The sequence below is a fragment of the Salvelinus sp. IW2-2015 genome, linkage group LG13 (genome assembly GCF_002910315.2).
Source record: "Salvelinus sp. IW2-2015 linkage group LG13, ASM291031v2, whole genome shotgun sequence".
Lineage (NCBI taxonomy): Eukaryota > Metazoa > Chordata > Actinopteri > Salmoniformes > Salmonidae > Salvelinus > Salvelinus sp. IW2-2015.
The window spans coordinates 23,503,831-23,529,487 of record NC_036853.1 but is presented as its reverse complement, the minus strand read 5'-3'; the positions used below and the strand labels follow the sequence as shown (position 1 = coordinate 23,529,487).

The 25,657-nt window shown below is 42.8% G+C and overlaps 1 protein-coding gene across 1 annotated transcript; it reads right to left on the bottom strand.

The window, feature by feature from the left end:
* Positions 1 to 8,920: 8,920 nt before the first annotated feature.
* Positions 8,921 to 25,325, bottom strand: LOC111972341 (serine/threonine-protein kinase Kist-like). The gene is made up of 8 exons (XM_023999364.2): positions 24,512 to 25,325; positions 19,231 to 19,565; positions 18,610 to 18,807; positions 17,284 to 17,378; positions 17,003 to 17,079; positions 16,605 to 16,703; positions 13,249 to 13,337; positions 8,921 to 13,102 (listed from the first exon to the last, which is right to left on the bottom strand). The coding sequence occupies exons 1-8, from the start codon at positions 24,813 to 24,815 to the stop codon at positions 12,956 to 12,958; spliced, it is 1,344 nt and encodes a 447-aa protein (XP_023855132.1). The 5' UTR covers positions 24,816 to 25,325; the 3' UTR covers positions 8,921 to 12,955.
* Between the last annotated feature and the right edge of the window lie 332 nt (positions 25,326 to 25,657).

The following is a 25,657-nucleotide window of genomic DNA, read 5'->3' as shown; positions in this document are numbered from 1 at the left end:
TACACTGTAGAACTCATTTCTATTGTCTGACCTCATTTGATGGCCTTGACTTTGCATACATCCTCTCTTACAGAATGGCATGTGTGTCATTTTTCTATTGCCTTCAAATGCTGCATTGCCTTCTAATGCTGCATGTAACGCTGATGAATACGTAAATGAGATTAAGTGATTTATTTGGTGTAACCATCTCAAAGCCATGTCTCAGCTGTCTGTGTTCTTCTCTTCTTTATTGTATTTTATGTCAAATCCTTCCCTCGTCCTTCAAAAGGGAATAATGAAGTGAACCAGAGAATAAACCTGTTTACTTAGCTATCAACTAGACTCAGAGAAGAGGAACAGAACAAATGCGTTTTTATATCACTTCCTCTGAGAAGGATGAAAGTGAATTAATGTATTAGCTGCGTCTTGATTGTAACACATCCTCTGTCGGAGGTCATTCCACCGACTGGAGGAAATCCTCTGCTTTAATGTATATTTAATATATTCTTTAATTTGAGCCAGCAGCAGGCAGGCAGCCACTGGATTCCTTCCTCGTCCTAAATATCAGTGTTCCCATCTTCAATGAACACAAGGAGGATTATAAAAGTCCTGCTCAGCCAAGCGACACAGTGCGATGTAGCTATGACCTGAAAGACAATGTCACACTGATAAGGAATAGAAATAGGATTACACAATTAAATAATGTTATAATCCAGGTTTAACTTTGAACTATTAACACTTTTCAGGCAGCAATACTGTCTTACACACACACAGTGAGTGGCTGAGTATCATCCTCTATGTCCTGGTGTGTGTGTGTGTGTTGGTTCTTATATCCTTGTGGGGACCTTTTTTTAAATTTTTATTTGACCTTTATTTAACCAGGTAGGCTAGTTGAGAACAAGTTCTCATTTACAACTGCGACCTGGCCAAGATAAAGCAAAGCAGTGCGACACAAACAACAACACAGAGTTACACATGGAATAAACAACCGTACAGTCAATAACACAATAGAAAAAATAAGAAAGTCTATATACAGTGTGTGCAAATGGCATGAGGTGGTAAGGCAATAAATAGGCCATAGTAGCAAAGTAATTACAATTTAGCAGATTAACACTGGAGTGATAGATGAGCAGATGGTGTGTAAGTAGTGATACTGGTGTGCAAAAGAGCATCAAAGTAAATCAAAACAATATGGGGATGAGGTAGGTAGATTGGGTGGGCTATTTACAGATGGACTATGTACAGCTGCAGTGATCGGTTAGCTGCTCAGATAGCTGATGTTTAAAGTTAGTGAGGGAAATGTAAGCCTCCAGCTTCAGCTAAAGTCCCCACAAGGATAGCAAAACAAGGAAAATTCTCCCTTGTGGGAACATTTCCCACATCCCCATGAGGATAAAGGCTATTTTAAGACAAGGGGCTAGGGTTAGAATTAGGAGTTACGGGTTAAGGAAAATAGGATTTTGAATATAAATACAGTTTAGGTCCCCACGAGGATAGAAGAACATAACGTGTGTGTGTGTGTGTGCATGCACGCAATTGGGTCTGGGACAGAACTACACACAGGCAGTCAAGCTGGCCGTTTAATCGCTCTCCCAAGACAGACTGACAGACTCTCTCTGGCTAAAACACAGAGTAAACACACACACACTTAGAGCCAGTGGGGAGTTAATCAGTGCAACTCATTAATCAGAGTGAGTGAATGCACCGCATTTGATTAGAATGGCTATTTCACTAGTCAACAGTTTAAAAAGGAGCTTCCTTTCCTGGTCTAATACACAAACTAGACAGAAACAGGCCCAGACAGGCAGGTGGACTACACAGGTTCAAGGTGAAGGAAGGTGGTGTACACTTTTTTTAGGGCACGCCACACAATTAGAAAGGTGACAAGTTCACCTGAGCTGACACCAGTGTGTAGAGTCCTCCTGTCTAGTGAGTTTCCTTTTTCTTCCTCTGACTCACTCAGATAGGATAATCTGACCTCCAACACACACACACTACACTGCCAATGTATTAGGCAGCGTCAGCAAGCTGAATTGGAGTTTATCAGCCTTATCGATCAGATTGTGTGTGTGTGTCCGTTCGTATTCCCCTTCTATCCTCTCATGATGAGGACGCTGTGCTGATCCTCACTGGGCTAGGTCCCTGCAGGTCTCTCAATCCCCTGCTCTCAGCCTATTTCTCTATCTCCCTTGCTCTCTCACTCTACAGTGAACATGCCTGAATAAGAAAATCTAAAGAATACTAAAAAAAATGAAGCTTTATGCAACATCTTTTTGAGTGCGGACCGATCACACCTTCGTATTTATCTGAATTCAAGGATTTTACGCAGCAACCAAAATTCCGTGATGGTCACCTTTTGATTAACATGCCTGCGACAGACAGCCATACAGTGCCTTCAGAAAGTATTCACACCCTTTTACTTTTTCAACATTTTGTTGTGTTGCAGCCTGAATTTAAAATGTTTTAAATTGAGATTTTGTGTCACAGATCTACACACAATACCCCATAATGTCAAAGTGGAATTTTGATTGTAGAATTTATTTATGAAACATTTAAAGCTGAAATGTCTTGAGTCAATAAGTTTTCAACACCGTTGTTATGGTAAGCCTAATAAATAAGTTCAGGAGTAAAAATGTGCTTAATAAATTGCATAATAAGTTGCATAGACTAATTCCTTGTTCAATAAAAGTAGTTAACATTTTTTTAATGACTACCTCATCTCTGTACCCCACACACACATATAATTGTAAGGTCCCTCAATCGAGTAGTGAATTTCTAGCACAGATTCAACCACAAAGACCAGGGAGGTCTTCCAATACCCCTCAAAGAGGGTCAAAATAAAAAAGGCGGATGCTGAATATCCCTTTGTTAATTAGGCTTTGGATGTTGTATCAATACACCCAGTCACTACAAAGATACGGGCGTCCTTCCTAACTCAGTTCCCGGAGAGGAAGGAAACTATTCAAGAATTTCACCATGAGGCCAATGGTGATTTTAAAACATAGTTTAACGGAAAAACTGAGGATGGATCAACAACTTTGTAGTTACTACACCTATACTAACCTAAATGACAGAGTGAAAAGAAGGAAGCCTGTACAGGATTAAAAAATATTCCAAAACATGCATCTGTTTGCAACAATGCACTTAAGTAAAACTGCAAAGAATGTGGCAAAGAAATTAACTTTTGTCCTGAATACAAAGTGTATTGTTTGGGGCAAATCCAACACCACATCACTGAGTACCAATCTTCATATTTTCAAGCATGGTGGTGGCTGCATCATGTTATGGGTATGCTTGTCATTAGCAAGGATTAATGATTTTTTTCAGGATAAAAAAAATCCTAGAGGATAACCTGGTTCAGTCTGCTTTCCAACAGAGACTGGGAGACGAACTCACCTTTAAGCAGGACAATAACCTAAAACACAAGGCCAAATCTACACTGGAGTTTCTTACCAAGACAACTTTGAATGTTCCGGAGTGGCCTAGTTATAGTTGACTTAAAAGTCGTCTTGAAAATGAATGGCAATACTTAAAAATATCTGTCTAGTAAATAACAACAATCAACTTGAGAGCTTGAAGAATTTTAAAAATAGTCAAATATTGCACAATTCAGGTGTGCAAAGCTCTTAGAGACTTAACCAAAAAGACTCACAGCTGTAACCGCCCCCAAAAGGTGCTTTCATCTTCCAAAAAATGTGCTACATTTCTAAAAACATGTTTTCACTTTGTCATTATGGGGTATTCTGTGAAGATGGGAGAAAAAACATTCAGCTCTTTCCATGACATGACCGACCAGGTGAATCCAGGTGAAAGCTACTGTATGATCCCTTAAATCCACTTCAAATCAATGTAGATGAAGGGGAGGATACAGGTTAAAGAACGATTTAACGACAGATTTAACTGCCTTTGAAAGGGGTATGGCAGTAGGCGCCAGACACACCGGTTTGAGTGTGTCAAGAACTGCAACGCTGCTGGGTTTTTCACACTCAAGTTTCCCATGTGTATCAAGAAAGGTCCACCACTCAAAGGACATCCAGTCAACTTGACACAACTGTGTCATGATGATCTGGCCATGATGACCATCGTTATGTTTGAAGGATGCTTGCAAGCCGAAGAACATCATCCCAACCGTGAAGGACTGGGGTGGCAGCATCATGTTGTAGGGGTGCTTTGCTGCAGGAGGGACTGGTGCACTTCACAAAATAGACAGCATCATGAGGGAGGAAAATTATGTTGATATATTGAAGCAAAATCAGTCAGGAAGTTAAAGCTTGGTCGCAAATGGGTCTTCCAAATGGACAATGACCCCCAAGCATACTTCCAAAGTTGTGGCAAAATGGCTTAAGGACAACAAAGTCAAGGTATTGGAGTGGCCATCACAAAGCCCTGACCTCAATCCTATAGAAAATGTGTGGGCATAACTGAAAAAGCATGTGCGAGCAAGGTTCGGATTCTGTTCCTCGAACCGGTTCCAACCCTGGTCTTGATACAGCACTAACTCATGCATGGGTTCATATGTATTCAAGGCATCGTAGTGTTTACCACTCGAGTCTAATTGGCTCGGTGTTCAACTATGACGTGTTAGCCCGACATCCAGGCTATCCCACTATGGGATATTCCTTCTATTATTATCGGTCAGCCTGTATCCTTCCACCCCAGAAAGTTGTGGAAAGCAATTAATTGTAGGCTTGCTGAAAACATCACGGCAAGGTAATCGATCAGAGTATGACAGGGATCAATAGACCTTGTTAGAGTATGCATTTATCGTGTGTGGATGTGAGGTCTGCTCAACTCAGCGGCTAGACTGTGGGGATAAAAAAATATATAAAAAAGAGGCAGGCAGCAACAGAAGTAAATAAATCTAATAGTAATAGCAGTATGTTGTGATGAATGGCTGTGCTGGCCTCTAGTGGCAATCCTACATTAATACATCATGTAAGGTTTTTACGTCTGTATTGATATAGCTGATCCAGACTGTAAAAACAGGCATAAATGGGCTAACATATTGCAAACACAAATTAAAGACAGTCAAGTCTACCGTTCTTTATTGTGAGATAATGCAAACGACAATATGAACATGTATAATCACTCTCAAAATTACAGAGTTCTGTGAGGCAATACATGCTCTCACACACACACACACACACACACACACTTGTTTCAAACTCATAATTAATAATGCAGATTTGACAGATCAGTTAGTGTGAGTGGAGGAATTCTCAGAGCGAGATAGTCACATTACATTTAAGTCAGTTTAAGTTCTGTTGGAGACAGGGTTGTTCTTTGTAACAAGGGGTCTGCCAGCCGCTCAATGGAGGAGGCTTTCACAAAACCCAAAGGAGACAAAAGGTTGCTATTATTTTATTTTTTTATAAATTAAAAAGGCAACAGTGATAATCTTCATGATTGACGTTCAGTGGGGAAGGGACATGATTGATAACACATTGTTATCAGTGCTGTAGTCTTTGGAGACTATGTCCTAAATTATATTGCTCGGACTGAGATTTCTCTTTCATTTAATCAGTGCTGTAAAGCATGGTTGGGCTCAATTCAGTAGAGTTCAGAGTTCCTGTAAAAGCTTAAGTGCACTTCTAGCTAATAAACCTGAATGAAAAATAACAATGCTAATCAACAACAAGCTGGGAGGATGCAGGAAGCCTCCCCTCATTCAAACCACTATAAATTAATATAAAGAACACACTCTACTCTCTAACCTTTATACCTACCTATGTGTTACTGCAGTAACTTGGGTCAACAATACGTTCTAATGAGAGCGAGAACAAGAGAGATGGTGTGGGGCAGTGTCAGCTTGGACGCTATCCCCCCCCACCCACCCCACTGATACACATTAACCCAGTGACCTCCCTCTTCATTTGCCTAATACCCCCTAGCCCACTCCCGGCCTCCCCTTGACCACTCATCATCGAAGCCAAGTGTATTTATAAGGCTGCCTGTGTGTATATGGATGAGGACCAAGCCGTTCAATCCATTAGGCAGAATCTGAGAATCCCAAGGAGGGGCTTATGCATATTAACAAGGCTCTGGTCCTCTGCTGGACTGGCCTATCAGGTCAGGGGGTTAGAAGTCAGAGCTGGAGCGGGATAGAACAGTGATAGATAGGGCTGACAGACGAGCACGGATTGCCCAGGTGTCTGCAAACAGTCACTCCTTCCATCCGTTACTGAATAGATTGGGGTCGGGTGGCTGCTCAGTGACAATTCTAAAACTTCTCAGAGTAACACAAAAAAACTTTCCAACGAAAGTTACACAATAATTCTGCCTTCTCTAAATATGGAGGTAGGCCGTAAACTGGGGGTAATTTATTCAAGAGCGTACAGTACTACTTAGCTAGGAAGTTTTTAGTCTTACCGACACAGCCCCAGGATATGAAACATCTAACTAGAGATGAGAATAGTCTGTGGCCTAAAGAACGTCTCGGGCTCAAAGCAGCATGGTACAGTTGAAGTCGGAAGTTTAATACACTTAGGATGGAGTCATTAAAACTCGATTTTCAACCACTCCACAAATTTCTTGTTAACAAACTATAGTTTTGTCATGCACAAACTATAGTTTTGTGCATGACAAAAGTAATTTTTCCAACAATTGCTAACCGACAGATTATTTTGCTTATAATTCCAAGAAACAAAGAGATCTTCTGTTAAATCTGACAATTCATCTTGATGGTTGTAAAGTCGTCTTCAAATAAAACTGTGAAGGACCTCGGCGTTACTCTTGACCCTGATCTCTCTTTTGACGAACATATCAAGACTGTTTCAAGGACAGCTTTTTCCATCTACGTAACATTGCTAAAATCAGAAATTTTCTGTCCAAAAATGATGCAGAAAAATTAATCCATGCATTTGTTACTTCTAGGTTAGACTACTGCAATGCTCTACTTTCCGGCTACCCGGATAAAGCACTAAATAAAATTCAGTTAGTGCTAAATACGGCTGCTAGAATCCTGACTAGAACCAAGAAATTGATCATATTACTCCAGTGCTAGCTTCCCTACACTGGCTTCCTGTTAAGGCAAGGGCTGATTTCAGGTTTTACTGTTAACCTATAAAGCGTTACATGGGCTTGCTCCTACCTATCTTTCCGAGTTGGTCCTGCCGTAACATACCAATACGTACGCTACGGTCCACAAGACGCAGGCCTCCTAATTGTCCCTAGATTTCTAAGCAAACAGCGGGAGGCAGGGCTTTCTCCTATAGATCTCCATTTTTTATGGACAGTCTGCCTACCCATGTGAGAGACGCAGACTCGGTCTCAACCTTTAAGTCTTACTGAAGACTTATCTCTTCAGTAGGTCATATGATTGAGTGTAGCCTGGCCCAGGAGTGTGAAGGTGAACGGAAAGGCTCTGGAGGCAACGAACCGCCCTGCTGTCTCTGCCAGCCGGTTCCCTCTCTTCACTGGGATTCTCTGCCTCTAACCCTGTTACAGGGGCTGAGTCACTGGCTTGCTGGTGCTCTTTCATGCCGTCCCTAGGAGGGTGCGTCACTTGAGTGGGTGAGTTACTGACGTGATCTTCCTGTCTGGGTTGGCGCCCCCCTTGGTTTTGTGCTGTGGTGGAGCCTTTGTGGCTATACTCGGCCTTGTCTCAGGATTTGTAAGTTGGTGGTTGAGGATTACCCTCTAGTGGTGGCGGGGCTGTGCTTTGGCAAAGTGGGTGGGGTTATATCCTTCCTATTTGGCCCTGTCCGGGGTTTCTTCGGATGGGGCCACGTGTCTCCTGACCGCTCCTGTCTCAGCCTCCAGTATTTAGCTGCAGTAGTTTGTGTCGGGGGCTAGGTCAGTTGGTTACCTGGAGTACTTCTCCTGTCTTATCCAGTGTCCTGTGTGAATTTTAAGTATGCTCTTCTTAATTCTCTCGTTTCTCTTTCTCTCTGAGAACCTGAGCCCTAGGACCATACGTCAGGACTACGGCATGATGACACCTTGCTGTCCCCAGTCCGCCTGGCCTTGCTGCTATTCCAGTTTCAACTGTTTCGCCTGTGGTTACGAACCCCTACCTGTCCCAGACCTGCTGTTTTCAACTCTTAATTGATCGGCTATGAAAAAGCAACTGAGATTTATTCCTGATTATTATTTGACATGCTTGTCATTTATTATTAAGTGGATTATAATCTATTTTTTGATAATGAAAATGTTTGCTATGGGTGACATGCTGCTTTAATATATATCATATAGTTATCTTCTGAAATTTTGAATCTTCGTAGCTATGGCTTTTTGATCTTCTCTCTCGAATTTTCTCCTTCTCTCTTTGCTTTCTCTCGGAGGACCTGAGCCTAGGACATACGTCGACTACCGGCCGTGTGGACTCCTTGCTGTCCCCAGTCCGCCTGGCCTTGCTGCTATTCCAGTTTCAACTGTTCTGCCTGCGGTTATGGAACCCTACTGTCCCCAGACCTGCTGTTTCAACTCTAATGATCGGCTATGAAAGCCAACTGAGATTATTCGCTGATTATTATTTGGACCATGCTGTCATTTATGGAAATTTTGAAATCTTGGCTCTCATCTAATTTCCTTCTCTCTTTTTCTTTCTCTCGAGGACCTGGCCCTAGACCATGCGTCGGGACTGCGCCCTGGTGACTCCTTGCTGCCCAGCCGCCTGGCCTTGCTGCTATTCCATTTCAGCTGTTCTGCCCGGTTATGGAACCGCTACTGTCCCAGACCTGTTGTTTTCAACTCTTGATGATCGGCTATGAAAGCCAACTGAAAATTATTCATGATTATTATTTACCATGCTTGTCACTTATGAACATTTTTGAACATCTTGGCATAGTTCTGTTATAATCTCACCCGGCACAGCCAGAAGAGGACTGGCCCCCCCTCATAGCCTGGTTCTCTCTCTAGGTTTCTTCCTAGGTTTTGGCCTTTCTAGGGGTTTTTCCTAGCCACCGTGCTTCTACACCTGCATTTACTGCTGTTTGGGGTTTTAGGCTGGTGTCTGTACAGCACTTCGAGATATTAGCTGATGTACGAAGGGCTATATAAAATAAAATTGATTGAATTCACTGCATCACAATCCAGTAGATTAGAAGTTTACATACACTAAATTGACTGTGCCTTTAAAGAGCTTGGAAAATTCCAGAAAATGATGTCATGGCTTTAGAAGCTTCTGGTAGCTAATTGACACCATGAGTCAATTGGAGGTGTACCTGTGGATGTATTTCAAAGCCTACCTTCAAACTCAGTGCCTCTTTGCTTGACATCATGGAAAATCAAAAGAAATCAGCCGACCTCAGAAGAAGAATTGTAGACCTCCACAAGTCTGGATCCTCCTTTGGGGAGAAAATTTCAAACGCTTGAAGGTACAACAATTCATCTGTACAAAACAATAGTACACAAGTATAAACACCATGGACCACGCAGCTGTCATACTGCTCAGGAAGGAGACGCATTCTGTCCTCTAGAGATGAACGTACTTGTGTGTGAAAAGTGCAAATCAATCCCAGAACAACGGCAAAGGACCTTGTGAAGATGGGAAAACAGGTACAAAAGTATCTATATCCACAGTAAAACGAGTCCTATATCGAATTAACCTGAAGGCCGCTCAGCAAGGAAGAAGCCACTGCTCCAAAACCGCCATAAAAAAGCCAGACCTACGGTTTGGCAACTGCAACATGGGGACAAAGATCGTACTTTTTGGAGAAATGTCCTTTGGTCTGATGAAACAAAAATAGAACTGTTTGGCCATGATGACCATCGTTATGTTTGAAGGAGGCTTGCAAGCCGAAGAACACCATCCCAACTGTGAAGAACTGGGGTGGCAGCATCATGTTGTAGGGGTGCTTTGCTGCATGAGGGACTGGTGCACGTCACAAAATAGATGGCATCATGAGGGAGGAAAATTATGTTGATATATTGAAGCAACATCTCAAGACATCAGTCAGGAAGTTAAAGCTTGGTCGCAAATGGGTCTTCCAAATGGACAATGACCCCCAAGCATACTTCCAAAGTTGTGGCAAAATGGCTTAAGGACAACAAAGTCAAGGTATTGGAGTGGCCATCACAAAGCCCTGACCTCAATCCTATAGAAAATGTGTGGGCAGAACTGAAAAAGCATGTGCGAGCAAGGAGCCCTACAAACCTGACTTAGTTACACCAGCTCTGTCAGGAGGAATGGGACAAAATTCACCCAACTTATTGTGGGAAGCTTGTGGAAGGCTACCCGAAATATTTGACCCAATTTAAACAATTTAAAGGCAATGCTACCAAATACTAATTGAGTGTATGTAAACTTCTGACCCACTTGGAATGTGATGAAAGTCATTCTTCTATTATTCTGACATTTCACATTCTTAAAATAAAAAGTGGTGATCCTACCTGACCTAAYACAGGGAATTTTTACTAGGATTAAATGTCAGGAATTGTGAAAAACTGAGTTTAAATGTATTTGGCTAAAGTGTATGTAAACTTCCGACTTCAACTGTATGTACTCGGACTTACAGCACAGCTCCCTCTCTCTGTTACTGTCGCTCTCCATCTTTCTCTCTCCTTCCCATGTAGTGTCTGTACCTATGTAGTTGTACTGGTTTTCCCTGATCAGTATTGACTGCATAGTCACTGTCCAGAGGAATCCTGCTCTGCCACCTGCATGCTAAAACTCTCATTACACTCGCTGCTATTACAACAAATATCATATAGAAGTTAGCCCATAGCTAGCAAGATGGACAAACACCAGATACCGCCTTGCACACAAATCCATTACAGCTATCTAAAAGCTTTATCAGATACATAGAATGTTTTCATTATAGTATATCAGAAGACATAGAAGTAAAGAAACGGACACTGTATTAGGATAACTGACCCAAAGTGGAAACGAAAAACAAAGAAGCTCCCTGAAAATGTTTGCACAAAGAAATGTCATCATCATGCGCCATGATTGTGGAGATCAGGATCTACTTTGAATAACACACTGTGAAGGGACAGTGTGCTGAAACTAAATGGGAGCATTACAGTGTTAGACTAGATAACACAGAGAAGGCAGCTAAGGTAGTGGACTACATTTGGTATGGGATCACCTCACATATTGGTGTTATGACCGGTCACCCATAAGTCCTAGAGTCAGTGCTTTCACATTTAGGCAGGATGTCGTCAACAATGTCTCAACCAGCCTCGACAGTTGTCGCATGGCGCCAGTTGACTGGAAGTGTTAGCTACAAATGGAGTAAATTGCAGAATATCCAGAATGTTGTTTCTGCTCATGTTAATATATGGTCTCTTTCTCAAACATCTGGAGAGACTGGGCAGGCAGGACGGAGCTTTAGCCTGTTCAATGCCAGCCTACTCATTCAGAAGCATCTGTGCCCAACCTGAAGCGTCCATCATAGTCCAAAATGTGTACGTGTACGCACAGCAGTGTTCTAGAATATTGGACAGTTGGCTTTCATACTTTTAGAATTCTCAGGGCAGCACAAGCATTTTCTCCAACTGTCAACACATTCAAATGAATAGCCGTGTTGGCTGGGAATTGTTGGGAGGTGAGCGTTCGGGCTGTGCGTCCCCGCGGACGGTGTCTCAGAGCTGCATAGCTATGTCACAATGGGACACCGGACTATCGAGTCTCAGCGTCTGTGGACTATGATTTACGCTTTAGATTCAAAATGTTATTGGACTAAATATGAGCAGCAGACAGACAAGGGGAAGAGTCAAGACTGTCTGAATAAATACTGCCCCTAACATAACAATGTTGCATGCACTGAACTGATAAGTTAATTTCAARATCTCCCACACACGACATAGGATACAAAACTTTGCAGTATTGGATTCATCTATAATCTCACCATAATCAACAAATACCTACACTAGTACAGCTCTCACACATTGGTTTGTCATGTAGACCAACTCACAGACGTCAGGTAGAACTGAATGTAGGCTACTGTGTTACGAAACGGTCAGCTCGAATGCTCATCAACTGAAATATTCAACTGAAAACCCTATGCATCTGTTCTGAACGTAAAGTAAGCTTGTTGCTTTGTATCGTACAGTGCTAAGGAAATAACCCATCCCTTTCATAACATAGAGAGAAAAAAAACWGTTAACTTCCACTCACATCAGCGCAGCCATTCTGGAGTATAAGTAGTATATGGGTCAACTTGGACAAAATGTAATAATAATATATAAGGTAGAAATCAGATTAAAAATGTCAGAAATGACAAAGAAATTTATATTTTCCATGTACCACAGAAAAGTGCTGAAGTTGAGTGGTTGGAGTTTAGGCTCAGAACGTTCTAGAACTCAGCGTGATTCTACTGATGATCTGGAGTGGTACCTTTGGAATTCAAGTCTCAAAACAAACATCRCATAGAAAAATAAGTCATGGGAAGGTAACTTTGGACAAGATGAAATTGTGGCTCAGCTTTTAACAAGAGAGACCCAAGATCAATCAATCAGGAACGGTTTCAATTACACTAATAAATATAGGATATTCAAGCCGTTGAGTACAAAGAAAGCTAGAGCCCTATTCAATCCAAACTGCTTGCTGGGTTTACGAAACCCATAGGGTACTTGGTACTGTACTTGTGCTCTACAAGATCGGTGGACAAAGTAATTATCTTGTTCAGGGTTTGACATCAGCACAGTGTGCAAAGTGGGACAGTGTGCAGCTGTGGCCAGTGAGGATCCATTTATCAAAAGTCAAGCCAGCTATGATAAACATATGACCCATCTGAATCTGTCAACAGTAGCATCCAGCAGTGTACATCCCCATAGCAGGACATGGAAGATTGGATTATACAAATCTTTCCTTTCGCAGACTGTTGCTACATACAGTAAAGCTACAGGACATACTAGGTTAACTCTGGCTCTAGAGGCTGCAGAAAGCAGAGTGGTGATCTGATGATTATACACATCATGACAGTGACTGACTGAGGCCTCGGGCCTGTGCTCTTCAGCAGACGGTGTGTGTGTGTGTGTGTGTGTGTGTGTGTGTGTGTGTGTGTGTGTGTGTGTGTGTGTGTGTGTGTGTTCACTGCACGGTCTGGTACAGATAGCCTCTCTTGTAAGCACTCCGGGGGTAGTATGTGGCAACGACAAACTTCCCGTCAAAGGTCCGTCCCGTCAGCAGTCTCTGGGCCTCTTTGGAGTCGCCTGAGTTAGCGTATTCTACAAACACCTGGGGGAAACATGCATGCACACAGATTAAGCCAAGAACAGATGTTAAAAATGCAGGTCTACAATATCTACAAATGTATAAACTACAAAAACTGTATGGAAGTATTAGAAAGACACACTGGTAATGGGGCTATTTGTGTGTGTTACCTGTCCTTTGCCTGGGTTCTCCTTGGGGATGAGCAAAGAGACCACAGAGCCATACTTCTGACACTCTTCCTTCATGTCCTCCAAGATGTCTGACAACACAACATCATCATGCTAGTTAGTCCCAATATCAATGTGATCAGTGTAGGAAATTAAAATTGAAAAAGAGAAATGGGGGGGGGGGGTATTTTGCCACTGTTGACACATTTTTAGGGGTATTTTTGAAAAAAGTATTGAATTTTTTTCACAATGTAACATCTTACCATTTGTTTTTAAAGGAATAGTCAATGACGCATGAAGTGGACAGCAGAATCATGCAGACTTCCGTAACAACTAAGAGCGAAGGGCATGGCTCAACTTCTCCTGTGTGAGGGCATTATCTTGCATTGCACTCATCTGCAATATATGCGGTTAATCTTGCCAGCTCGTGGGAACGTCATACCGCTGAGTCTATATATATATATGGTTTATTTCACTGGTGACTCATGGCACTGCCTTGTGGTGCAGCACCACGCACCTTGCAATAGGGCTGCATGATTAATCGAAATTGCGATATTGACATGAGCAATATCCATATCGCAAGAGGCTACGATTTCTTTCTTTTGCACTCCGTTAATACAACAAAAACTAGACTACGGTACGTCCTCCAATGAGATGTGCGCTAGACCCCATTAATTCACTCTCTACAGTTGAAGTCGGAAGTTCACATACACTTAGGTTGGAGTCATTAAAACTTGTTTTTTCAACCACTACACAAATGTCTTGTTACCAAACTATATTTTTGGCAAGTCGGTTAGGACATCTACTTTGTGCATGACACAAGTAATTTTTCCAACAATTGTTAACAGACAGATTATTTCACTGCATCACAATTCCAGTGGGTCAGAAGTTCGCATACACTAAGTTGACTGTGCCTTTAAACAGCTTGGAAAATTCCAGAAAATTATGTAATGGATTTAGAAGCTTCTGATAGGCTAATTGACATCATGTGAGTCAATTGGAGGTGTACCTGTGGATGTATTTCAAGGCCTACCTTCAAACTCAGTGCTTGACATCATGGGAAAATCAAAACAAATCAGCCAAGACCTCAGAAAAAAAATGTAGACCTCCACAATTCTGGTCCATCCTTGGGAGCAATTTCCAAATGTTCCACGTTCATCTGTACAAACAATAGTACGCAAGTATAAACACCATGGGACCACGCAGCCGTCATACCCCTCAGGAAGGAGACGCATTCTGTCTCCTAGAGATGAACGTACTTGTGTGTGAAAAGTGCAAATCAATCCCAGAACAACAGCAATGGACCTTGTGAAGTTGCTGGAGGAAACAAGTACAAAAGTATCTATATCCACAGTAAAATGAGTCCTATATTGACATAACCTGAAAGGCTACTCAGCAAGGAAGAAGCCACTGCTCCAAAACCACCATAAAAAAGCCAGACTACGGTTTGCAACTGCACATGGGGACAAAGATCGTACTTTTTGGAGAAATGTCCTTTGGTCTGATGAAACAAAAATAGAACTGTTTGGCCATAATGACCATTGTTATGTTTGGAGGAAAAAGAGGGAGGCTTGCAAGCCGAAGAACACCATCCCAACCGTGAAGCATGGGGGTGGCAGCATCATGTTGTGGGGGTGCTTTGCTGCAGGAGGGACTGGTGCACATCACAAAATAGATGGCATCATGAGGGAGGAAAATTATGTTGATATATTGAAGCAACATCTCAAGACATCAGTCAGGAAGTTAAAGCTTGGTCGCGAATGGGTCTTCCAAATGGACAATGACTACAAGCATACTTCCAAAGTTGTGGCAAAATGGTTTAAGAACAACAAAGTCAAGGTATTGGAGTGGCCATCACAAAGCCCTGACCTCAATCCCATAGAAAATGTGTGGGCAGAACTGAAAAAGCGTTTGTGAGCAAGGAGGCCTACAAACCTGACTCAGTTACACCAGCTCTGTCAGGAGGAATGGGACAAAATTCACTCAACTTATTGTGGGAAGCTTGTGGAAGGCTACCCGAAATGTTTGACCCAAATTAAACAATTTAAAGGCAATGCTACCAAATACTATTTGAGTGTATGTCAACTTCTGACCCACTGGGAATATGATGAAAGAAATCAAATCTGAAATAAATAATTATCTTCTATTATTCTGACATTTCCCATTCTTAAAATAAAGTGGTGATCCTAACTGACCTAAGAGACAGGAATTGTGAAAAACTGAGTTTAAATGTATTTGGTTAAGGTGTATGTAAACTTCCGACTTCAACTGTACATGCACAGAGGATGCTGACCAATTACAAGCGGGCTCTCCCTCTCTCTGCATGGCATGCACATGCTGGCCAATCACAAGCATCCCCACATAGAGCTCACAGTTAGATGCTGGTGAGGAGCGAAAGGCTTTACTTACCAAAGACAGTATGAGGTTTAGGAACCTCTGTGTGTATCAGAAACATGAGTGCTGCTAGTGCTAATGAGAACGTTGATTTTGTGCAAAAGAAGGGCGCCTCTACAGTGTTATGGCAGTATTCAGGCTACAGGCAAACGGATGTCAACCAAATGCAAATGTTGTGCAAAAAGTGCCTCAGAGTTGTGGCGCCAACAAGAGCAACACAACACATTTATTAAATCATTTGCATAATAACCATCTCTACTTTATGACGATTGCATGTAAAAAATGAAAATATATATATATATATATTTTTTTTAAGTGCCCGACAGCAGCAAAGCCCCTCAGCCACAAACGTTAAACAGGCATTGATTGCCGATGCGTTTTATGGTGTAACGCTCTACGAAAAAAAATCCCGCACAGACACAGAAATCACTGAGGCTGTCACATAGCCAAAGCCATGGTTCCTGTCACTGAGCAGCTTGTGGCTGCACTTCCCTTTGTAGTCCATAATAGTTTGCAAGCCCTGCCACATCCGACGAGCGTCAGAGCCGGTGTATTAGGATTCAATCTTAGTCCTGTGTTGACGCTTTGTCTGTTTCCTTTGGTTTTGTATTCAGTTAGCACAGTATYTATTCATTCATATGATCTCATTTTAGAATGAATGTTCTCTACCCTGACACTTGTTTTAACCATGTCTGATGGAATTACCAAGTTTTCACCCAAGTGTTTGAAAATCACAATTCATAAGTCTCAATATCTGCCCACCCCCCAAAAAAAACGCTATATAAATATCATCGCAAAAAGTTTTGGCCTTTATCACTAATTTTGGGGGGAATATTTTGGAAATCTAGGGACAATATTCCCTAAAGSTCTAGTGTACTTCCGTCGTTGATAGTGATAATGAGCAACTGTAGGAGCAATTTAGTGTCCGAGGAGAAAGTTGGTTAAAAAAAAACGCTGTACCCTACCTTCATACTCCTCCTCATTGTGCAGGTGGCCGTCATCGATCAGGTTGAGCAGGCGCAGAACAGGAGAGGGAAGCAGAACCAAGTCTTCTATGTGAGGAGCTGTCTCACACACAATATTCTCTCAGTCAATAGGTTTAAGAGGCCTTTTCCAGGATTTATACAGCTCCACCAACCCCATTCTAACCTCATCATTATAATCTTTGTTGATTTCAATGAAAATGCAATATGCAAATGTCATAAAGAGGTAGATGTTTACAAGCAGAGGGAAAGAGGGGTTTGGGGGGGGGGGGGGGGGGTGAGAGGGTGAGAGTGGAGAGAGAGCTGGTAAGATTATGCTGTATTACAAGCTATCAAGCTATCTGAGAGGAAGGTAGGTGCCCATATCGACTGTGAATTACCAAAAGGAATGCTGAAGAAGGGGCTAAGCAGGGCCTTCTCGGCTGTGCCTCTGTGCTTGGGGTTGTTGTGAAGCATACTGCGGGAGCATACAAATGTCAACGTTAGGTACCCCTCTCGCAGGATAATCATCATATTCATTTCAATAACTTTCCAATGTTGAAAATGACAACTTATATTTAAGGGAGTGCATAGTCAATTTGGTACAATGGATAAAATGTCTGCATTTACCTAAAAACAAAACAAAAACAAAATGCATGTGGTCCTGAATGAATGTTGTTACCTTTTGATAAGGTCTCGGAGGTGATAGACAGGGATGGCAGGAACCACCACACTGTTACTGGCAAAGATATGGTCGACTATTGCTGCACTGTTGTCCTGCAGGAGCAAAGAACAATAGGCTGCAGAACAGCAGTTTGGACAACACACCCATGTCTATCTGATACATGTGTATTATCTATCGATCTATCTTTCTGAAGAACATATCAATCTATTAGCTACAGGTGGAACAGAGTCCACCGCATTCCTAGGAAAACAAGTACCCATGTCTCTATTACAGTCCACTGTATGTCTGGTTATGTAATCACAGCGGGTGGCGGTATAAGACCTTGAAACAGGTTAACATTCACAAGGCCGTGGGACCAAATGGATTACCAGGACGCAACACCATAGTGCCCTCTAAGATCATGCGTGCTTAGTCCCCTCCTGTACTCCCTATTAACCCACACTCCCATCCACATCGACGGGGCTGTAGTGGAGCGGGTCGAAAGCTTCAAGTTCCTCAGTGTTCACATCACTAAGTAGTTAACATATACCACGCACACCAACACAATCGTGAAGAAGGCACGACAATGCCTCTTCCCCCTCAGGAGGCTGATAAGATTTGGCATGGGCCCTCAGATCCTCAATAGGTTCTACAGCTGCACCATTGAGAGCATCTTGACTGGCTGCATCACCACTTGGTATGGCAACTGCTTAGCATCTGACCGCAAGGCGCTACAGAGGGTAGTGCGTACATCACTGGGTTCGAGCTCCCTGCCATCCAGGACCTCTATACCAGGCGGTGTCAGAGGAAGGCCCTAAAAAGTGTCCAAGATTCCAGCCACCATAGACTGTTCTCTCTGCTACCGCACGGCCAGTGATACCGATGCACCAAGTCTGGAACCAACAGGACTCTGAACAGCTTCTACCCTGAAGCCATAAGACTGCTAAATAGTTAACCAAATAGCTATCTGCATTGATGCTTTTTGCACTAACTCTTTTGACTCATCACATACGCTGCTGCTACTGTTAATCATCTATKCTGTTGCCTAGTCACTTTACCCCTAAATATATGTACATATCTACCTCAATTACCACATCGACTCAGTACTAGTACCCCGTGTAAATAGCCAAGTTACCATTACTCATTGTGTATTTATTCCTCATGTCCTTCTTATTTATTTTTTTATTGTTGGGAAGGGCCTGTTGATTTGATTATATGACAATAATGTGGTAAAAAAAACAGTAATTTAAGCAGATGTGTTAGTACTGTGGTGGAACAAAAGCCTGCTCACTCAGTATAATAGCAATCCAGGCCCAGAGTTGGAGGGCCATGCTGTGGACATACCTTCCACTCGGGTGATCTGACGGTGTCTTTGAGTTTGATGCCTGAGTACATCTCCAACAGGACGATTGCCAAGCTCCAGAGGTCCACAGCGGCCGAGCAGCCAGAGTCCCCCTCCCCCTCCATCCCCGCCTGGGCCAGGGAGTATTGATGCTCAGCCTCCGGGGCACGGTACCCATCTGTCTGGATGTATTTCACATCCTGAACACACAGAAAATAGAGTCAAAATGTTTTACACAGAGAATATTGTATATTTTGTCCATTCTAGCACGACTACCATCTAGTCAGGGACTACAGCTTACTCCAACATCTGTCCTCCACCAGTTAATTTATTTTAACCTTTTTTTTGTCATTTTGCAGACGCTCTTATCCAGAGCGACTTACAGGAGCAATTAGGGTTACATGCCTTGCTCAAGGGCACAACAGATTTTACACCTAGTCGGCTCAGGGATTTAAACCAGCAACCTTTTGGCTACTGGCCCAATGTTCTTCACCTCTAAGCTACCTGCCCCCATACCAGAGGTGTACTCATAAGTCCAAAACGTTCCCAGTGAATTCACCCCTGGTTCCCCTCACCAGAGGCCTACAGTCAGAGCCAAACCCCTATCCTTCAGTTCAAATCACCTGGTTGCCCTCTTTGAAGCTGAGGCCAAAGTCGATGAGTTTGAAGCACTCATCGTCCGCGCTCCAGAGCACATTGCGGGGCTTGAGGTCGGCATGGACGTAGCCCTCTCTGTGGAGGAAGGCAAGGGCCTCCAGGACATCCCTGGCACAGTGCTGCACCAGCCACATGGAGTGGCCCTGCTTCTGGGAACCACCACACTGGGGGCTGCAGGCTCGGCTTTGGGTACTGGCCCTCACAAGCAGCTCAGACACACTGACGTCCAGCAGCTCAAGTAGCAGGCAGTGCGTGGCCACACCCACCTGGCTGCGGTTGGTGAACACCCCGTACAGCGTTACTGTGGAGACAGACAGGAGGGGTTAGGGTTACAGTCAGCACAGATTTGATTGGGGAGTAAAGAAGGTTACTAGGGGCTCTGTTGGAATACTCAAAATGCATCCTATCATCCCTTTCTATTGTAATCACTGATGGGATCCGTAAAGCAAAGTTATCAAAAGGTTATAAAACAAGCTTGTTATGAAAACATGGTGTATTATATGAATGTTCACATATTATAAATGCAAAGTAAGTCTATATGGTGATATTGAGGAGGTAGAATTGATGTCATAATCAAAACCATATCCATTTATAGCCCAGTCCTTCAAAAATGTGGTGATGATCAATAAATATAGACAACAGAATTGTTTTATATAGGGGGCAAAGTACTCTCCAATATCTTATCTTCCTTTGAATTGTTTTATAGCAAATAAAGAGCATGGACCTTACACAAATGAGACGGAAAGGGTTGGGTTATTAGCAATGTTCCCTCAAATTTCTTCCAGCACTGAGCAAATTTCAGGTCTGCTGAGCGCAAACTTGAACGTTGTGAAAATTCTGAGCAACTTCCAGCGCAAGCTTACTGTGAATGTAGGCCTACCAGAGTGGTCTACCATTAAAAACAATGGAGAAAATGCATCCCATAACATTTTAACGTGGCAATAGCTCTATCATTTAGCTTACAGTAGCAGCTAATGTGTGGGGTCCAATGTAGGCCTACATTTCATTAGACCTTTGTGTGGGGGGGGGGGGGGGGGGGGGGGGGGATGCAGAGCTTGACATTAACCTGTTTTTACACTGGTCCTTCAGACAAGGTGACTGAAAATGTTGTTTTATGCAAGAAACTACTTTACAAAATAAATTGCATTATTATTGCCATACCATTATTACAGAAAATCAGACAAATGATGCTACCCTCTTCCTATTGGCTACTTAGCTTATTCAAGAATGTGTCAAAATACAACACTGCCCCTTTAAGACACAAACGAAAAGCTCTTTACCTGACTGCTTTTCAAAGATGTCTAGAAATGCAGACATTTTGTGCTCTTGTAGGAAGCAATCACTCCCCTATTGCTGACTACAAAGTATTTATAACTGAGCTAATAACTCACTAACTAGCAAAGGATATGAACAAAATGTACACAAATGGCTACATGCAGCTCTCGCTTTGATCTCAAAACAAGCGCATCTACTCACGTCACAGCTGCAAACACAGTCCAGTTCAAAGTAAATGGCACAGATCCATATATAAAAATGGTCTATTTGCAAATAGGCCTACTGCAGTTCTGATTGGTTATACCGCACCGGTTTCGTAGAGTACGAATGAGTCCTGCACAACAAAATAATCCTAATATTGCATTATTTCGAACCCAATTCCATAGTAAAGGGAAACTTTGATAGTGTTAACTAACAGGGAAATTTCTAGAAAGTTGAATGAAGTTTCAATCTCGTGCTTCTCTCGGTAGGCTGATATTACTTATGCACCCTGCACAGCAGTCCCAGGGAGAGGCGTGAGCGCACGCAACTTAAGAGAGAACATTGGTTATTATGCTTGAGTACAAATCAGGGTCATCATGAGCTTGTTTGACGTGACTGAGATGGGCTTTATGATATGCCAATCAAGAATTTAAAAACCAGTATTGCCAGGAAAAAGTATGATTACATGCACACAATAATATGATTAAGGTGAAGTCAGATTAATATAATAGATTGCTTAAAACCTTTACCTGCTTTGCAAGAAGAACAATTTCTCTAGCCCAAGATATACTCTTAAAAGAGCCTACCATTASTGTTTTAGGTCCAAGGAACTTATTTGTTAATTTTCAGATGTAGACAGGCTCTGGCAACCAACAACTCCATCCCAAACTTGAATCGACTCAATTGCAATACGGTTCCAGAAACATAAAGCCCTTCACTTTCATATCACATCATATACACTTACTGTACCAGCTTAATTAACAGGTACTTAACGACAACACGTCTCTGGCGGTTTTCTTCCATTACACACAGGGGTTCGGAAAATGCTAAATAGCGCAGGTGGTCCCACTGTCTTCGGTGGATCTTCCGTAAACAAGCAGTGTAACATCAAATCAAATTGTATTGGTCACATACACATGGTTAGCAGATGTTATTGTGAGTGCAGCGAAAAGCTTGTGCTTCTAGTTCCGACAGTGCAGCAATATCTAACAAGTAATATCTAACAATTCCACAACAAAATACCTAATACACAAATTTAAGTGAGGAATGGAATAATAATATATAAATATATGGATAAGCAATGTCAGAGCGGCATATGCTAAGATGCAATAGATATATATATATACTGTATTCTATACTATGAGATGAGTAACGCAATATATGAAAACATAAAAGTGGCATTATTAAAGTGACTAGAGTTCCATTTATTAAAGTGGCAACTGATTACAAGTCTGTATGTAGGCAGCAGCCTCACTGTGCTATTGATGACTGTTTAACAGTCTGATGGCCTTGAGATAGAGACTGTTTTTCAGTCTCTGTCTCAGCTTTGATGCACCTGTACTGACCTCGCCATCTGGACGGTAGCGGGGTGAACAGGCAGTGGCTCGGGTGGTTGTTGTTCTTGATTATCTTTTTTGACCTTCCTGTGACATCGGGTGGTGTAGGTGTCCTGGAGGGCAGGTAGTTTGTCCCCGGTGATGCGTTGGGCAGACCGCACCACCCTCTGGAGAGCACTGCGGTTGTGGGCGGTGCAGTTGACGTACCAGGCGGTGACACAGCCTGACAGGATGCTCTCGATTGTGCATGTGTAAAAGGTGACAAGCCAAATTTCTTCAGCCTCCTGAGACTGTTGCGCCTTCTTCACCACAATGTCTGTGTGGGTGGACCATTTCAGTTTGTCAGTGGTATGTACGCAGAGGAACTTAAAACTTTCCACCTTCGCCACTGCGGTCCCGTCGATGTGGATAGGGGGTGCTCCCTCTGCGGTTTCCTGAAGTCCACAATCATCTCCTTTGTTTTGTTGACATTGAGTGAGAGGTTATTTTCCTGACACCATACAACGAGAGCCCTCACCTCCTGCCTGTAGGCTGTCTCGTCATTGTTGGTAATGAAACCCACTACTGTTGTGTCGTCTGCAAACTTGATGATTGAGTTGGAGGTGTGCATGGGCAAGCAGTCATCATGGGTGAACAGGGAATACAGGAGGGGGCTGAGCACACACCCTTGTGGGGCCCCAGTGTTGAGATCGGCCAAGTGGAGGTGTTGTTTCCTACCTTCACCACCTAGGGGGGGTGGCCCGTCTTGAAGTCCAGGACCCAATTGCACAGGGCGGGGTTGAGACCCAGGGCCTCAAGCTTAATGATGAGCTTGGAGGGTGCTATGGTGTTCAATGCTGAGCTATAGTCAATGAACAGCATTCTTACATAGGTATTCCTCTTGTCCAGATGGGATAGGGCAGTGTGCAGTGTGATGGCGATTGCATTGTCTGTGGACCTATTGGGGCGGTAAGCAAATTGAAGTGGGTCTAGGGTGAGATTGAGTATGACCGTAAACACACCAGCCAGCTGGTCTGTGCATGCTCTAAGGGCCTGGCTAGGGATGCAGTCTGGGCCGGCAGCCTTGCGAGGGTTAACACGTTTAAATGTCTTACTCACGTCGGCCACGGAGAAGGAGAGCCCACAGTCCTTGGTAGCGGGCCGCGACTGTGGCACTGTATTATCCTCAAAGCGGGCAAAGAAYGTGTTTAGTTGGTCTGGAATCAAGACGTCTGGTTTTCCTTTTGTAGTCCGTGATTGTCTGTAGACCCTGCCACATACGTCTCGTGTGTGAGCCGTTGAATTGCGACTCCACTGTCTCTATATTGACATTTTGCTTGTTTGATTGCCTTGCGGAGTGAATGACTACTCTGTTTGTATTCCTCCATATTCCCAGTCGCCTTGCCATGGTTAAATGCGGTGGTACGCGCTTTCAGTTTTGCGCGAATGCTGCCATCTATCAACGGTTTCTGGTTAGGGTAGGTTTTAAAAGTCACAGTGTGTACAACATCTCCTATGCACTTCCTTATAAACTCACTCACAGAATCAGCGTATACGTTGATATTATTCTCTGAGGCTACCTGGAACATATCCCAGTCCAAGGAATCAAAACAATCTTGAAGCCTGGATTACGATTGGTCAGACTAGCGTTGAATAGTCCTTAGCACGGGTACCTCCTGCTTGATTTTCTGCCTATAGGAAGGGAGGAGGAAAATGGGGTTGTGGTCAGATTTGCCGAAAGGAGGGCGAGGGAGGGCCTGGTAGGCATCGCAGAAGTTAGAGTAACAATGTTCCAGTGTTTTTCCAGCGCGAGTGCTACAGTCGATATGCTGATAGAATTTAGGTTTGCTTTGTTAAAACAAATTTGCTTTGTTAAAATCCCCAGCTACAGTAAATGCAGCCTCAGGATATATGGTTTCCAGGTTGAATACAGTTACAGTTGAAGTCAGTTAAAGAGGGACATCCGAGCACTTTTGGCATACTAAATATATCCATACTATGACCAATAAGCATAGTACATACTCAACTTACATCACAATAGTACAGTTAGTATGAGTATTTGAACATAGCTCAGGTGTTTTAAATCAGCATATGCTTCCTAAGATTTTGACCTTAAGCCAATTAAGATAAGCAGAGTAAGGTGTTTACATGACTATTGCCATAATACGTTTAATATCAAATGATTAGTGTGCATGTAAACATACTCACGACTTACTATGACAGATCAGAGACAAGACTGATATGTGTGACTTGGTTGTAATGAAAGATTTGCAATCAGCTGGACAAGAACACAGACCCAAAGTATCCGAGGTTAAATGAGCCTACACCCTTGGCAATAAGACTCATCATTTGATTCTCACATAGCCTAGTCATGGGAGGCACACTAGAAAACGAGCACTAATTCCAGAGATTGTGCACAGTACAACCATATTGCAACTCAATAAACATTTCTTACCGATGTTTTTGTGTCCTTGGATGTCTTCCAGCACGGACCTCTCCTTTTGGTACCCGTAATCTCCGCTCTGAGTGTCAGCCTGGAACTCCTTAACCGCGGCCGTACTCGCCCTCCCCGAGCTCACACGGTATACTGAGGCCGAGACGCCTTGCCCGAGCCGGGCCTGGACGTTCCAAAACTCTCCAAATATTTCAAACAACACCGGCTTCATTGCCTGATCAACGTTTCCAGGAGATCCTGCCATCAACACTGAGCTATCTGGATGTGGTACCTTCCCACTTGGATCTGAACTGCAGTGAGCCATTGAAATTAGTGTAAATCAAGCTAGTTAGACAGCTGTACGCAGCTGCGAGAACATAGCAATCAACCAGCGAGACACCCCGATAAAAATAACAAACGCATCTACGTTACACAAGCCAGCACTGCAACGTGTCTACTCTCCATTTCTCGATTGTGGAACTTAATAAATCAGTTGCGGGCTTCAAGTGTAGCAGCCAATAGCAATACTTATGTTCCTAGCTATGTTGACATGTTAGCCACTTCCCATTTGCTAGCTAACGTTAGGCTAATTCTGCTGAATGTGAAAAGTTGGCTACCTTCGCTGGCTAGATAGCCAAGTTAGTTAACTCCGACTCAAACATCACCTTAAACAACATGCATGCAGAAGTAAACCAAATAAACGACCTAATTGCACGCACTGAGTCCAAACACTTTTGTTAAGCCAAGTAGTTTGCATTTCGAAAAGTTTCTTCTTGATTTTGAGGAGAAAGACTTCTGTCATTGTTTAGCCGGCCATGTTCCCGGAAGCAGCAGTCGTAAATTCCCTTTTTTTTTTGTAAATTCAAACGTCACGTTTCTCAATTTCTACATCCTCTCGTACCTGATTGGATAGGTAGTTGTCATTTCCCTTACAGATCTAGGAACAGTCTACAGTTCAATAACGACATAGAAATATAAGAAGGGTAAACAAATACACTGACGGTAAATCAGTTCTTATTGGATGGTCTCATAAGTATTTTACTATCATAGTTGTCTGAGATGGTTAACGCGACTTAATGATTAACTTGATCTTACAAATTATTTATTCAATACTGTAAGGGTAAATGTAAAATGCACAAAAATATGTAATACGGCAAAAATGTGTCT